The 16,618-nt window shown below is 42.6% G+C and overlaps 1 protein-coding gene across 1 annotated transcript; it reads right to left on the bottom strand.

Annotated features, from left to right (window-relative positions):
* Positions 1 to 14,827: 14,827 nt before the first annotated feature.
* Positions 14,828 to 16,190, bottom strand: LOC131008033 (uncharacterized). The gene is made up of 3 exons (XM_057934937.1): positions 15,744 to 16,190; positions 15,151 to 15,647; positions 14,828 to 15,056 (listed from the first exon to the last, which is right to left on the bottom strand). The coding sequence occupies exons 1-3, from the start codon at positions 16,188 to 16,190 to the stop codon at positions 14,828 to 14,830; spliced, it is 1,173 nt and encodes a 390-aa protein (XP_057790920.1).
* Positions 16,191 to 16,618: the final 428 nt, after the last annotated feature.

Genomic DNA, 16,618 nt, shown 5'->3' with positions numbered 1-16,618 from the left:
ATCTCAAAGTCTTGGAGATGCCTTTGAGGGTCCTCTCCGGGCATATCACTGTACTTGGGCAAAATTTGGATGAGAGTATGCTTCAGCTCCCAATTTCCAGTGATCTCCGGTAGTATTATGGCTGATGGCTGGAGGTTCAAGTTGTTCAGAAACATCATGTCTCGGAGGGTCTTGTTGGCGTTTTCATTCTGTGGTTCCGGAATTTCTGCCATCTCTCTCTCTGCTTCTAACTGCCTCTCTCTTGCCCGTGCTTCTTGTTCTGCCCTGCGTCTGTTGCTGTTGTTCAGTCGGACAAGTCACTCAATCTCCGCGTTGAACAAAAGATCTTCGTTACCGGCACTCCTGGTACGACGAAGCAACATACATCAAGGCAAAACTCACACTAAAATTACAAAAGAAATTACTAGCGCTCTCAGTTCCCCGGCAACGGCGCCAATTTGACGAAGCTGTCATTTGAGCTTTGTGCAAATAAAATATCCTGTGCCCGCAACTAGACTAGCTAGTGGTAAGTCCAGAGTCGAATCCACAGGGAACTGAGCAGTAACTTCTTTCGCAAGGGTGTCACTAAAAAGGTTTTGTCTCCTGCAGTGTTCTGACTACAACGTGCTTATGGGCAGAACGGGGTTTCCAACTAAAACTGAAATAACAAGGTAGATAAATCAAATAACAAAACAATTCTGACTTGGGTTCGAATCACTAAACATGAACTGGACACTCGATCATTGGTGCAAAGATAATTACTATACTCGCATACCAGTGGTTATAGGCATAAGAATTGTTGCGCCCCTATTGTCACTCGTCACGCACGCAAAAACCCCTTGCCCAATCTATCCTTTCAGTGTATGATCCCTTAGAAGGGTCAGCTAATGGAAATCAACTACCCCGGACAACATCCACGCTCTCTGCGATGGCCTATCGCTAGTTGTGCTTTGCCCAGAATGCTTTAAGAACTAGATAGACCCACTTGACTCTTACGCCGATATTTCACAGCAGTCACGGCTCCAACACTCGTTGTACTATTTTGGAGGTCGATGGCGTTTCGCCTTATGCCCAAATTATTACTTGTGACCAAAACTCCATAGTTAACTAGTGATCAATTAATTAACCAAGTTGTTACAGCCTTATTGGAATCAAACCTAGTGTATCGGGAATATGCTTGTACAGTTGTTATGCCCAAATTAGACCTCTCGAGTTAAGTGTTCATGCTTAGATCGTCTTGCCCAAATCAGAATACAAAACTTAGCCGAACATAAAGTAAATAACACAAGCAAAAGATATAAAGGAAGACATAACTGAAATTGAAAGTGCTTAAAGGAAAATATAAGTACCTACGGCCAAAAGTGTCGTGCAAAACATGTACGAAAAAGTACTAGATTATGCCCACAGCCTGGGCTAGCTTCCACTTCACAAATACTTGCTCAACAGGTCGGTTTTTCAGCACCCTTGGCTTTAGAAGCTCTTCGGGTATTTATAGGAGTGATTAGGGCAACGTAAGGCCCAGCCCATGATATTGCGGCCGGATCCATGCAAGCATGGAGATGCTTATCCCTTTCAGACCTAATCTTCATGAAGATTTGTTTCCTTTTGGATAAGGCGGTGGTTTGGCCTCATCGGTCTCTTTTGGATAGCTGCCGCCTTCGGCCCATATCGAACTCCCACTTGCAGTCCTCCCTCGCCCGCCTGTTGTGCCTCCGTCTTCTTCCCTTGCCTTCCTCCTCTTCCCTACCAGCTCTCGTGCGGTACTTATGGGCATAAGGGACGGTTTTGCCTCCATTCCCCTTGCTTCCGGCGCATACCTCTTTCACGAGAGGTGACAGCTCTTGCCCACAAGCTGGTCCTACCACAGAACTACGCCCTCCCAGGCGACCAAACAACACAAACAAAAGGAAAAAAGACTCGATCTAGACCTAAAACAGACACAAAAACAGAGCACAAACTTGGGCTCATCAGTGTTCATCAACCAATTTCTCTTATCATGAAGCCCGGCTACATGAGTGAGAGCCGGGTTCGGCAGGGGAAAGTGATCGCCTCCGTCTTGCCAGAACTTGAAAGGTGGCTCGGCTCGCTTGATAAATCGGCTAGACACCATGCGGCGGCCATGAAGTAAGATGTCACCCGGTAGTCGCTCCCAAGTATCAACTGCTGGGCAAACGTACAAGGCGAGAGGTGTAAGCATCCCTCCAATGACTATCGTCCTTGCATGACTGTTTGCTGCTCTCTGAATCTGCTTGAGGAGAGTCTCAGTGATATCAACCTGTGTGCTCATCAACATTGCCCAAATAATGAAGTGCTCCAAATCTCTCAGATGGCTATTCTCCTTTCTAGCCAATACCGTGTGGGCAATAATGCGATGTGTCATTCTTATCACTGGATTTCAAATGTCCACCGTACTGGAGGATCCTGACTCAAAAGCTTTAGTACCTGGCAACACTAACTCTCGTCAGAATCTACCGGCACCCACATACTTGATGGTGTAGCCCCCTAGTGGACAACCAAGTGCTCTCCTGTAAGTGGAGATTGGAATGTCGACCTCCCACACATTATTGAGCTGGAAATACAACTTGTCGTCCTCAAACTTGAGGGTGCTCATCATCTCGAGCGTCACCCTATCATACGTAGGCCAACCACCGATGAAGATCCGGGTCCATCCAATGTTGCTAAACATCTGCCGCACATCATCATATATATGCCCATCTCCCTGAGAAGATCATGGTCGGCATATTGAGTGGGCTCAAGCAGGCATGACCCGAGCACATTGAAGCTAGGGCTATCCACCTCATCTATCAAAACAACCCCATAGAACTCGGGGTCCTTATGTGTGAGCTCGGCCGGGGTGCGGGAGCTCGAGGCGTCGACACGTTGTCTTTTGGGCGGCATTGTACTTGTGATTAATTCAAATTAGCGGCGCCAAAAAGTTGATGTCCTATTTTTCTAGCAACCAAACTGCAACTAACACGGTGCAATTGTAATACTAAATAGCAAGTAAGAATATCGTCTCCTCGGGGATTGAAATATCAAAATCACTCTAGCTATCTCCTAAACAAACTAAAATAGTAGACATGCAACAGAAAATAGAGGTTGAATTACTCAACCTAAAATGCAAACAAAAGAATAGACAATGTAAATATCTAAATCAAATAAAGAAAGACAACTGATCCTAGGGGTAGTAAGTTCATTAACTAAATCTACACAATTAATCTATTAATCCTATGTACCAGTGTAATCCAGTTATGATGAGAGATCACTTAATTAATCAATTACTCTTGCTAGCGCAGCAACGATCGTAGATTAGTATATTTTCTATCTCCACTAGGTCTCAAGAAAATCTACTAACTCCCAAAAGCGCATAAGAATAGCTCTATATGATCCACCTATCTCCGCTAGGTCTCAAGGTTAAGATCATATCATACATTCCTGAATCCGCTAAACAGTTATCTCCGCTAGGTCTCAAACCGAATAACTATACATGCAAACTATTGATCAGATAATTCAAGCACCAGGAATATGAATCATAAACTGGAAGGCACACAAGTATTAACAAATTAACTACATAAATTCAATCAACTATTTACAAACCCTAGAATCAGCTAACCGAAACTAGCCAGACATAATGAAAGATAACATAAACACAATTAATAAGAACACAATTGAAAGAATTGAATTATATAAAAACGGAATAGGAACAATTGTAGTGGCTTGAATCTTCAGTCTTGATCCAAGCTTTGAAAACTGGTAAACAAATGTAAAACTAAAGCTATAGTACTAGAGAATAATGTGTGGAACCCTAGATAGGTCAAAAGAATGCCTATTTATAGTCTTAGGGTAAAAACAAAGTTTGAAAAATGAAAATAACTCAAAAACCCGAAAAAATCCATTAAAACATCTCGGATCGGCGGTCAACACGGCGCCCGCCGAGTTGACCGCGGAGTTTTTTCTTCATTTGTCACCAAACTCGGCGACCGCCGAGTTCCAGAAATCATGTGTAAAATATGTCCATGAAGTTCAGCGACCGGAATGGCACCCGCCGATCTGGTCGCCGAAATTGGCCTTCAAAACCACAAACTCGGCGGTCAACGGCTGTTTGATCGCTGATTCTTCCTCTTTTCGTCTCTAGCTCAGAATCTTCGTCTTTTCTTGATTTTCGGGCTTGATTATCTCATATCTCTTCACTTAGACATATTCCTTACTAACCATGCCCCAAGGAACACTCATTCCTGCATCAAAACAGCCAAAACTACACCCGATCGTGAAGTCATGAATTAATATGCAATGAACTCCAAACGACAATGAAACGGGCATAAAATCGATTTGAAACGCAGAAAATAAACCATATGAACTATGCAAAATGAGTGTTTATCAGAAATCATCCCTGGTTGAATGAATCAGGGTAAATACTCTCGATCGAAAATCATAGGAAAAATACTCCCAGCTGAAAATCTAAGGGTAAATCATCCTTGTATAACGGCTGAAATGGGCGCCCAAGACTCAAAGCAAGGACTACTCAGAAGGAAAGTACAAGCGATTCTAATCCCGGTCCAAATAGCCCTGACATATTCGCAACAACACTACGCGAATGCGCCCAATAAGCTCGAACGAGCCCTGCCCTGCGCGAACGCGCCCAACAAGCTCAAATGAACCCTAGACTGACCGAAGCCTACAAAGTTTTGTTCCAATCGAAACCAACGAGGGTCACCGAAAGCCGAAAGGGTCCTAATGCATATTTTTCCAGGAGCAAAAGCCAAGAACCGGAAATCTGCGAACACGATAAGTTCCTACAGGCATCGCCACTACTAGAAAAACACTCATAGATAACGGATTTTTTCCGTTATCTATGAGCAAAAAAACCGTTGTGTATAGTGGTGTTGTCTATGATACGTATCATAGACAACGGTTTAAAACCGTTATGTATAGTAGCATAGATAACGGTACGATGCGTCATACATAACAGTACGCATCCGTTATCTATAAAGGTTATACATAACGGTTTTTCACCGTTATGTTTTAAGATTTTTCCGTTATGTATTATAATTTTTTTTATTTTTCTTAATCATAGTTAACAATTTTTTGCACTTTTTATAACGGTTTTAACCGTTATCTTTGATAGAATACATAACGATTTTTTGCACTTTTTATAACGATTTTTTGCACTTTTTATAACGATTTTTACAATTTTTATAACGATTTTAACCGTTATCTTTGATTAGAATACATAACGATTTTTTACACCTTTTATAACAGTTTTTTGCACTTTTTATAATTGTAGTATATTTTTAAATTTTGCAATTTTTTTAAAACGACAAAATGATAAAATCAACAATAACAATATTATATATCATCCAAAATATTCATACATTATTATACAAATGAACCAAATATCAAGTATACATCATCATTGCATACTCCGATTCAAAATTGAAAATACCAACTACCTTATAGCTAAAACAAAAATCTATCATACAATGTTTCTAGCACCAAGTCCTCAAGAACTAGTTAATCAACCTGCTATGATTCTCTGGTTGTCTTTTGACCTCAAGCCATCCCAAGCTACCATAAATTCATTACGCATTCTTCTAGTTACCTCATGCTCAAAAGCATCGCCACTGGCGCCAAGTATGTTGTCAACCTGCACTCGGCACATGGCGAAAGTTGATGAGACTATAGTTGACAGTTGACAGTAGAGACAAGTTAGAAAAGTTGATCGAATATAAAAGTTAAGCTGAAACTTAAGCAACCACAACATGAGCATAAACCAAACTTTATCTCACAAATAATACAGAAATCATATTCATGGGACAGCCACAATAACTCCAAAATCATCAAGTAGAAAACTCAAACCAGAGGTGCTTATTCCACAAAGAACCTCCCAAGGTTCATTGAAGATAAGAGATACCACTAGCACTCACACATTCAACAAACTTCAAATCATTTACAATTGATCTAGTATCACTCTCTCACAAAGGGGAAAGAAATTAAGAAAAGCATGTAGCATATTAATATATTAAAATCATACTTTCTACAAATTATTTATTTACTAGTCGATTGAAAATTCAGTAAAGCACATATCAACCATTCAGTAACTACTTGTTTGTAGCAGCTCAAACATATAGGAAGAAGCTCTTTGGGACTAATTGTTGCTCAAAATATTGTTAATGATCAAGAGTTGGCAGTACATGATGTTCAGAATGTAACATCAAGCCGACTTCAAATCCAACTTAACAGAAAGCAGAATATTATCAATTGAAAAGAGACCAAAATAGCAGATTAATGAAAAAGACTATTACCTCAAGAATCCAGAAGGACCTGGGAGGCATCTACAACAAGTAAGAGGTCCTTTACAGGTAGTAAGAGAGCTCCTTTACAGGCGGTAAACTCCACACTTACCTCCATTCGCTCACAACTACAACATCGAGGAGTGCCATCGTGCTCATGCTTAGGGCAGTACTTCTGGGACCAGAAAGGATGCGCCCTATATTCAATAAGACCAGCTGCATTTGTTGGAATATGTGTATATGAAAGCTATAAACATTATATATATCGTAAAGAATTATACAACCTTTCCAATTTGAAAAAATAAATAAATAGAAAATGATCTACAGTTTTTGAAGATACAGAGGCATTAGTAAAAACAGTCTAAATATACAGAATATTTCAATATAAAAAATGAACCATTCAAAATATCCCTCTCTCACGGGTCCAGCTGTTCTCATATGCCTGGAATTGTCTCTATGATATTAGGAATAGTTAAAAACAATCTAACTATTCTTCGCTGGCCAAGGAAGAATTTCCTCATGCACCAACAAATTTTCAGATGGATAATTTCTTATTATTCCTAAAAGCTAGAGCATCTTTTTAATGGTGCCATCGAAAAGGGATTCTAAAATTAGGACTTAATAACCAAAAAACAGTATAACCATTACTTATGCATTTAGTCATCTTTCTCGTGCCTACAAGTCCCAACCACCACACCCTATCACCTTCATTACACAAGCAAGATGAAAGATATTTCAGAATTTTTTTTGTCTGATAATTATTCATGAATTCAAATATATACAAGAGAATGTCATTGCCAACCATTCAACAGGCACAAGTAATGATAGACAGACATCATTACATTCAGTTGAAAAAATCTAGGCCAATGCTAGAACCACAGGATGCCAAGAAACCATCAATGAATCCTAAAATTGAGCACACTGGCAATATTTCTTCACATATTACACACAGTACAGCAGCATCGAGAAAAATTGGAACAAAAAAGAAAGAAATAGGAAGCGGTAAAATCAGAATTCACAAGAGAACACCTGGTAAGGCAATCGCCAAGCTTCAGATTTAGAAAAACACATGTCATCCAGAGCATCGCTCCGGCACCACCTGACTTGGTGTTCTGGCTGCATTCGGATCTGGACTCCATTTTACCGTAGTCACGTTTCGGGTCGACCCGATTAGGGTTCCTACTTATGGCGTCGGAGGCTCTGCTGTTCAACCAGGGACAGGAGGTCCCGACGAAGGCAGCGTCACTGCCGGAAATTGAAGCTAGGGCGCGGTGGCGGCAAGGAGCCGCTGTTGTCGGCGGAGTGTGGAAAGAAGAGGGGGCTTTGGGCTGGGCTCGGCGGCGGCGGCCTTTCCGCCATGCGGTCGACAGGAATCGACGGGGAGATGGCTGTAGATTATAGATCTAAGATTTTCAAGCGCGGTGTGGTGTGCGTGCGTGCTCTATGGTTGAGTCAGAGAGAGAGGGGATTGAGAGGGAGACGAGGGAAATGCGACGAGCTTGGTGGCTATCGTTGCTGCGGCCGCAGAGGACAGAGGGAAGGCGTGCTTCTATGGCCGGAGTTGAGAGAGAGAGAAAGCTGGGGAGATGAAGGACGAGAGAGAGAGAATAGGGGGTAAAGGGAGGAATTTAGGGTTTTATTTTTATAATATTATTAAATTTAAAAATAAATATAATACATAACAGTTTTGAGATGTTCATATATAACGGTTAAAACAACTATTATAAAAAGACGGTCATACATAACGGTTGGCTTAACGGTTTGGTAATACCGTTATGTATGCAACTAATAGATAATGCTCATACATAATGGATTACCTCATACCGTTGTCTATCTCTATGTATAACGCTACATAGATAACGGACTTTTGCAAAACCGTTATCTTTTCTGAAAAATGCGCTCATACATAACGGTTTTTTAAAAAAACCGTTATGTATGGAGTGTTATGTATGTGTAATTTTGTAGTAGTGCGCTAAAACTCGAATGAGTTCCATCAACTCGAATGAGCCTTCTCAGACTCCAACAAGTCTGTCAAGGAGTTCCCTACATCTCTGACCGTGCCAACGCGAGTCTTATTACAACCTAACATGTTTGTCTATGCTCTCTACAACTTGAAATGTCATTCATGATTAAAGGTGAAGTCTTGCATCTTGAAAACAAAGTCAGCCTTAAAAATACCCGATCATGCTTGCACAAGCTCAATTTTACAGGTTCGATTTCACCTTCATTGGCTCACCTAAACCTTAACAGGTTCGATTTCACCTCCATTGGCTCACGTAAACCTTAACAGGTTCGATTTCGCCTTCATTGGCTCGCCTAAACCTTAACAGGTATGATTTTGCCTTCATCGGCCCGCCAAAACCCTTATTGGTTTACGCAGGCATTCACAGGTTTGATTACGTATTTGCAGGTTCGATTACGCCCCTACAGGTTTGCTTTCGTCTTTGTTGGCACATCTAAACCTTAAGCAGGTTTATTTATGACTCTACAGGTTTGACTCTGTCTTGCCAAGATTATCCAGACCTTTACAAATTCACCAATGATTTTCCCTCAACAGGCCTGCCTATGCTTAATTTCCAAGCATATCGGTGACTCTAACAGCCCTGTTAGTACATTCAGAACACATTTACATCTTTCACAGGTTTGTTCAAGATGTCACAGGCTTGATCACACATTCGCAAGCTTGCTTACGCCTTCTCAGGGCAAAAATAGAAAGTAAAAAACAAGCCAACACCTGGACTAAGTTGCGACAGAGTTGTGCAGCCCTGACAACGTAGCATTAGCAGCTCAGTTACAATGATGCGGCCTAGCCATACAATCCCAATGCTTCAGCCCAAAAACGTGATGCGACTTTGTCGAGAAGACCATTTTGAGGAACAAGGTCGCAACCCTACAAAATTATTCTAGACGAAGATTAAAGCTTTCCAGAAGTATTTAACCCTGCAATTTCGACAATACACCTTATTGGAGTACCTTCCATCCGGGAAAAATGTAGACATCAAGAAAAAGAGGCAACAATGCTGCTATGTTGAATTCAGTTCTACCACTTGAAGTTCTTTAGTCTAACCAAAACACCATTTGCCGCGTTTTGACCAGACTAGGGGGGAGAAGCTGATGAGGAAATAATATGCATCCCTTGAAGACCGGGAGATTAAGGCTTGAATTCAACGAGAACAACCCTATTTCTACTCTACAGCCGAATAACCCTGTTTAAGCCCTGTAGCTGAACAGCCCTAATTTTTTGGGATTTGGAGCTATCTTGAAGACTATCAAATTCTAGATAAAGAATGAGATTATCATGGAAATGAGGATAAATATGAAGAATTATTGTCCTATTATAAGTCTGAATAGAGTCATTTTCTTACTAGGTTTCTTAGTATTTTACTTATAAATAGAGGCATATATTCTCATTATTGATTCATTCGGGCATGACCGAAACTGATCGATCGAGCTATGTACGATGTAATCTCTCCCTGAAAGTCAGTGAAAAATACCCTGAAACCCCGTGGACGTAGATCTTTGTGATCAAACCACGTAAATCTCGTGTTTTTTACTGTTTTCCGTTATAGCTGTTATTTTTTGACGCAACACTAAGATATAGAAGAAAAGAGAAAAGGTGTTATGTTTTGTATTGCGTAACCTTACAATGGGAGGGGAGACTACTACTTATAGAGAGATACAAGAGGAGTAAAGAAGTCATTTCAGATTCTCGTACAATCTCTAGGTTAGTTAGAGAAAAGACTTCGTTTAGGTAGCCGTCGGATATGTCAGTAGTTTGTCGACTTGTGTCTGTTATGCAGCGCTGACATGCTCCAGTGCAGTCATTTCGACAGGGCTGACCGCTCACTTAGTAGAAAAACCATTGAAAGCTCGCAGAAGCCTTCCCTGGATTACAGCTCTTCGGGGAATGCTGTTTAAGGTGATTATCCTCTGATCGGGTTCAGCTTTGACCATGGCTATTTGCTACGCTTTAGACACACGCGTACTTTACTCCTCATCAACTACTCTCCCCCAGTCTGATTGAGTATTCTCCGTTTATACTCAATCAATGTCTTGTTACTGCATTGCTTGGCAGCGCCGATATCATCCCGAACTCAGGGCATTAAATGCTCATCAGTTTTATGGGCCCCATGGGTCCAATAGTCAACCTTTCCAGTAGGAGCCGCCCTTTCGCCTTCAACCGCATTTGAATTCTCCACGTGTCAGCCTCAGAAAACCTCGACCATCGCGCCACCTCTACGTATATAAATACTCTTCATTTGAATCTTCCACTTCCTGCCTCCACCATCGCCCGATATTCTCTGTAAATTTTATATCCGTCTTTCGTCCAACGAATCATCGGAGTTTACTAGAATTTGTTTACTTCTTCCTCGTCTTTGCGATTCGACCTAGGTACTTTCTCTGTCCCCTATCCCTTTGATTTCTAGGTGTAAGAATCGATCATCATTCTTTGTTAGATTTTAGCTTGTTAGAGGATGTCTTCGCATTCGGTACCCATGTCGATTATGAGAGTAAAATAAATAAATAAATTAGAGAAAAGATTAAAAGGACCCATCCCTGGTCTAATGTTCAGACTTCCTGATCTAAAGTCCTTGGAAGGCCCCTCGAACCTTCGGGAGAACGGTATCACCCTATGGCCTCAATAGGTGGTAGCGGGTCTACGTCTCCCTCATCCTCCTTTCTTGGTCGAGGTCTGTAACTATTTCCACATTCCATTTTACCAGTTAGCCCCTTTAGCCCTGAGGAGAGCTTTTTCCTTTCACATCCTACTTAGATATCACGGCTGCTCTAATACAGGTCTGCTTTTTTGCCAGACCCAGATCCTTAAGAAGACCAATACCCACTACAGTTTTTCCACCCATACTAAGTATAAGACTATTTTTTTGACCAACCTACCTTCTTGTGATAAGAATTTTATAAATAAATATTATTTTGTGAACACCGTGAAAGGAACTTGGCGTGCTTACGCTGGTGTCACTGAGGTGATATGGCACCCGGAAAGGCATAACAAGACCTTCGAGCCGCTCGGTCCCCTCTCTAGTGATGACCAAACCATTTTGGATAAGTTAAATTCTGCCCACCTTGCTAGGAAATTTGAGTGCAAGAAATTGATAGAGAGTCATTCAGCCCTGGCTGCTAACGGGTTGTTCACCCGTTATCCAAAGTCTGCTATATGTAATTGATATATTTTGGTTTACTTCTGTTGTCCAGGGAATATACTACATGTATTGAATCTTGAGTGTCATTTATGAAGATATGAACTGGATGGACGACTGCGACATACTCCTCCCTGCACCGGAGGGAGATGACGGTGTTGGGGCTTATGACAGAGTTGTTGGTGATGACAACGAGGAAGAAAACCTCTCATCTGCCTATGCTGACACCTCCAGAACTGTCAGCGACAGTCAAGATTTTGGGGGATCTACAGAGATTCCTCATTCCATTAATGTCCCAGTAGGCGAAAACGTCTCGTATGCTGGAATCACAGATACTCTCTTCTCTCCCGGTCCACATCGGGCCTCACCTGTTCTAGAGAGTGTTCCCGAGAGGACAGTGGTCCCTGCTGGCCTTATCGATGAAGATGAATAAGATGTAGACGAAGAGATAGAGGTGATCGATGTGGTGCCTATCTCCACCATCCGTCCTACTAACCTTGATGTAGAGGAGGGCCGTAAGTGGAAGAGGAGTGCCACGACCAAGAAAAAGGTGGAAGAGCTGGCCCGCAGAAGAAAATTAACAAAGCTCGGCAAATCCATTACTGAGGGTTCAGCTTTACCAGAGAGCAACCCTGATATACAAGAAGGGCGCGCGGAGAGGACTACCCTGATCATCTGCCCTGTTAGGAGCTTGGAGGGTCGTGAGTTTTATGAGCAGCTGAAAGCTCGGGTCCATCCTAACGACCTGGCTGCGGCTCGACAAGCCTCTGGGGAGAGCTTAGTCACATCTCTTGGCAAGCTATATATGACGGTACGTTTTACTAGACCTTATTTTACTCCTATTAACTATCATTGTCTGATTGTTCCTAACTGTTTCTCAGGATAAAGCTCAGAGGATAGAAACCATGCGTCGGGTTGAGGAGTTCGACAAGTTGGCCCATGACTTGAACGAGTCCCGCGCTGCATTGGTGACTAATGAGCAAGAGACAGCCAAGGCAGCGGCTCGTCTCAATGCGATAGAGAGGAACTGGCTCGTGCCAAGGCTCGCTTGGCAGAGCTGGAGATAGAAAAGAATTCCCTCGAATCGGCCTAGAAAGAAACCAAGAGGGAAAACCATGAACAATAGTACCGATTCAAGGCTCGTTATTCCGGGGAGTATCAGGAATCTAAGAAGAGGTAGATGGAAGTGCGTATCGGGGCCCATAGGGAGGGATATATCTTCGGGGCCCGGGATCAGAGATTGGAGTTCTTCTTGTCCCCCCATGGTCATCAATTTTTCAAAATTCTGTTTGAGGGGACTCTGGAAGCTCACCCGACTTTATGCGCAGATTCACTCATGCAATAGCCTATCTGATTCGCTGAGATTGGGAGGAAAGGGGCAGAGATGGTGGGTGCTACCCCAGAACAAGTGGCAAAGCTGGACCTGCGGGCACTAATGCGGTCAATTGACAACAATACACTATACAACAAACCGGGCATTGATGCCAAGGCCCCGGGCAGCCCTGACTGGTGGTACCCGGCTCTGGATCTAGCGATCCAGTAGTTCATTGTTGGATTCTGTGCTGAGCATGTTCCTGAGCAGGCCCTCTACAGCAACCCTTTCCTCAAAGTTCTACAGGAGTTTGTGCAGGAGCTGACCAAAAGTGATACCCCCCCTCGTTCTTTTGCAGAGTTCGGGCTATACCCTCCTCAACCTCTATCTCTCGAGCTTGCCAACCCTCCATCTTCTCGAGAAGGCATTCTCGAGCGTCTGGTAGCGTTGTACAAGGACGAAGTCTACTTCGCGCGCTCAATGGTTGGGGATATATCTAAGGATCCGGATTCCTTCCCTGATGTTGATGTTGTCGAGAGCCTGCCCATGTTCAATGAAGTTCCTTCTTCTGACATACCCTCCTCATCTGCAGCCAAGGCCGTCCAGGAAGTTCCTCAGAATGTAGAAATGAAGGATCAAGTTGTTTGATTTTATGTTAAGCCATTCTCCTTCTAGTTTTACGATGTAATTTCTCATACTTTGGTACTGAAAATTTCCGTGAGTTGCACATCCCTTTTTCTGATTTGTTATTCTCTTATGCTTCATATTTCAGCTTTGATTTATTTTACAAACTATGTTGGCATTCATAATTTACTAGAGACTTCCCTGATTTTTGAGCTATGCTCTAAGAAGCTTAAGCTTAATCTATGTCAATTCTTCTCAAATGTAATGCTCGCGGCTAAAGCAGCTCTGGGAGCTCGCAACTTAGGCAGCTTTAAAACATAGTGCTCGTGGCTAAGGCAGCTCTGGGAGCTCGCGACTTAGGCAGCTTTAAAACATAGTGCTCGCGACTAAGGTAGCTTTGGGAGCTCGCGACTTAGGCAGCTCTAAAACTTAATGCTCGCGACTAAGGCAGCTCTGGGAGCTCGCGACTTAGGTAGCTCTAAAACTTAATGCTCGTGACTAAGGCAACTCTAAAACTTAATGCTCGTGACTAAGGCAGCTCTGGGAGCTCGCGACTTAGGCAGCTCTAAAACTTAATGCTCGTGACTAAGGCAGCTCTAAAATTTTAATTTTTTTATCCCTAAAAAATAGGATATAGAAGGTGGCGGGGGTATACATCCCCTACTCCCCCTCCCCCTAGTGTCATGCGCGTACTTTAGAAGTCAAGCACGATTGTACCCAGCTCTGTACAATTCTCTGATTATAGGTTCTTGAGAAACCCTTGTTGACATGCTGCGAAATACCTAAATAAACTGATGATAGAAGACCCAATAAACGAATTATAATGTAGCCTTATCACTTTTCTCATGAAGTCTGTTAGAGATAAAAAAAAATATGTTGCATAAAATAAAAGCAGAGACGGGTAATTACCCTAAAACCAAGAATTCCATTTTATTAAAGAAATCTTGGTCCCAAACCTCATTAAAACCTCTGTGGGAAAAAAGAGTATTTGGTCTACATGGATATGTCTGAAGAAAATCTCAAGCATAAAACTTTTTCAAGGTGTTGATGTTCCAAAGCTGAGTGAGTGGCCTCCCTTCGCTGTCAAACAAATGATATGCTCCACCTCCCAGCACCTCTGTCACCACGAAGGGGTCTTTCCAGGTAGGATCAAACTTCTTTGCTGGATGCAACGCGTCTGCCCGTTTTAGTACCAGATCTCCCTTGACAAATTTTCATACTGTTACTTTCTTATCAAACCCTGCCTTGATCAGGTTCTTATACTTCGCAGCTTTGAGTACCGCCATGTCCCTATGTAGTTCAATAAGGTCCAAATCTGAACGGCGAAGCTCGTCATTTCTGATAGGATCATAGTGTAATATCCTATGTGAGGCCAAGCGCACCTCTGCCGGTATGGCAGAGTTGGACCCATGCACTAATGTAAATAGTGCTTCTCCATTGGCCATCTTTGGACTGGTGCGATGGGCCTAAAGGACGCCATCCAACTCTTCTGCCCATCTGCCCTTACTCTTTTCCAGTCGCTTTTTCAGCCATTCACAAATGATACGATTGGTAAGCTCCACCTGTCCATTTGCTGGTGGGTAGGCCACAAATACAAATCTGTGGACAATGTCCATTCGGTGACAAAACTCCTCTATCATTTTCCCTGTTAACTGTGACCCGTTATCAGAGACGAGCACCATTGGCGATCCATATCTGCAACATATGTTTCGCCACAAAAACCTCTTGATAGTACACTCATCAATTTTGAATACGGCTTCGCTTCCACCCATTTGGAAAAGTAATCTACCGCCACAATGAGAAAGCACTCCCCCCAGGAGTAGTAGGGAGCTTTCCTACGATGTCGATTCCCCACTTGTCAAAGGGGCAGGTAGCATACATAGTTCCCATGGTTTCCCCCGGCGTATTAATGCGAGCAGCATACTTCTGACATACCACACATTTTTTAACGAAGTCTTTGGCGTCCTCTCCCATTGTCGGCCAGTAAAACCCAGCTCTGACAATCTTCCTCTTCAAGTCTTTATAACCAGCATGGTTCCCACAACAGCCCTGATGAATTTTACTGATAGCAAATTGTGCCCCCTTTGGAGATAAACATTTCAATAATGGGCGAGTGAAGGATCTTTTGTTCAATTGCTCATTGATCAAGCGATATCTGCCATAAAGGTAGCACTGTGAGACCACGGGGTCTAATCGTTCCCCTGTCTTAAGAAAGTGTATGATCAGGGTCCGCCAGTCCTCTCTGATCTCCACACTGAGTACCTGTTGTTTTCCTTCTTGGTTAGGCTTGAAGAGAAAAGTTACAGCGTCATTTCAGCTATGTTCAACAGCACTGGCCATGCGTGCCAATAGATCAGTTCTGGAATTGTGCTCCCGTGGGACCTGCTCAATATGGCAGTCCTGAAATTTCGTCATCAGCTCAAGGGCGTGGACATGATACGCGGCTATTCTTTCTTCCCGGACATCATATTCCCCCAATAGTTGTTGGACCACCAGCTGAGAATTAGATTTCACGTGAACAGATTCAGCTCCCAGTTCTGCTAAGATGGTTAGTGCCTTGATCACAGCTTCATATTCCACTTCGTTATTAGATAGTCGTTGCTCATACTTGATAGCAAATTGCAAGCTGTCATCCATTGATGTTTGAATGTGAATGCCAACACCACATCCTTCCTTGGTTACTGACCCGTCCACCGCTGCCAACCAAGGTTTTTGTTTTTTAGACCCGGTGGTTTCTTGTACAAAATCTGCTAAGGCCTGCGCCTTGATCGTTGTCCTTGATTCGAAGTCCACATCATACTCACTTAATTCGATTGCCCATTTCACCATCCGTCCTGACAAATCTAGGCATCCCAATGTCTATTTGAAGGGCAGAGACGTTCGTACCATGACTTTGCGTGTCAAGAAATAAGGCCGTAATTTCCAGGCTGTGACTAGGATTATCAATGTTGCTGCTCGATCTCAGTATAATTCAGTTCTGCCCCTTGCATAATTTTGCTCACAAAGTAAATTGGTTGTTTTTGTCCCCTCTCTTCCCTGATTAAGATTGATCCCAAAGATTCTGTACCCACAACAATATATAGATACAAGATTTCTCCTGCGTTTGGCTTGGTAAGTATATGCAACTCTGCCAAGTATTTCTTTAGTTGCTCAAAAGCATGCTGACAAACGTTGGTCTATTCAAACTTTTTCATTTCCATAAAATTTTGAAGAAAGGGAGACTCCTGTCTGCAGAACGGGAGACGAATCTTCCCAGC

Source organism: Salvia miltiorrhiza, chromosome 2 (genome assembly GCF_028751815.1).
Source record: "Salvia miltiorrhiza cultivar Shanhuang (shh) chromosome 2, IMPLAD_Smil_shh, whole genome shotgun sequence".
In the NCBI taxonomy this organism is placed as follows: domain Eukaryota; kingdom Viridiplantae; phylum Streptophyta; class Magnoliopsida; order Lamiales; family Lamiaceae; genus Salvia; species Salvia miltiorrhiza.
The sequence above is the reverse complement of the archived record's forward strand: the minus strand, read 5'-3'. Positions and strand labels throughout refer to the sequence as shown.

Bases quoted from the DNA above. Each gene is read 5' to 3' on its own strand.
- LOC131008033 (XM_057934937.1), bottom strand. From the start codon at position 16,190: ATGGTGAAATGGGCAATCGAATTAAGTGAGTATGATGTGGACTTCGAA. The intron at 15,648-15,743 runs GTCCCACGGGAG...TTTCTCTTCAAG, and splicing joins AGGACTGCCATATTGAGCAG to CCTAACCAAGAAGGAAAACA. The intron at 15,057-15,150 runs GTAGATTACTTT...CATATGTTGCAG, and splicing joins AGTGCTTTCTCATTGTGGCG to ATATGGATCGCCAATGGTGC.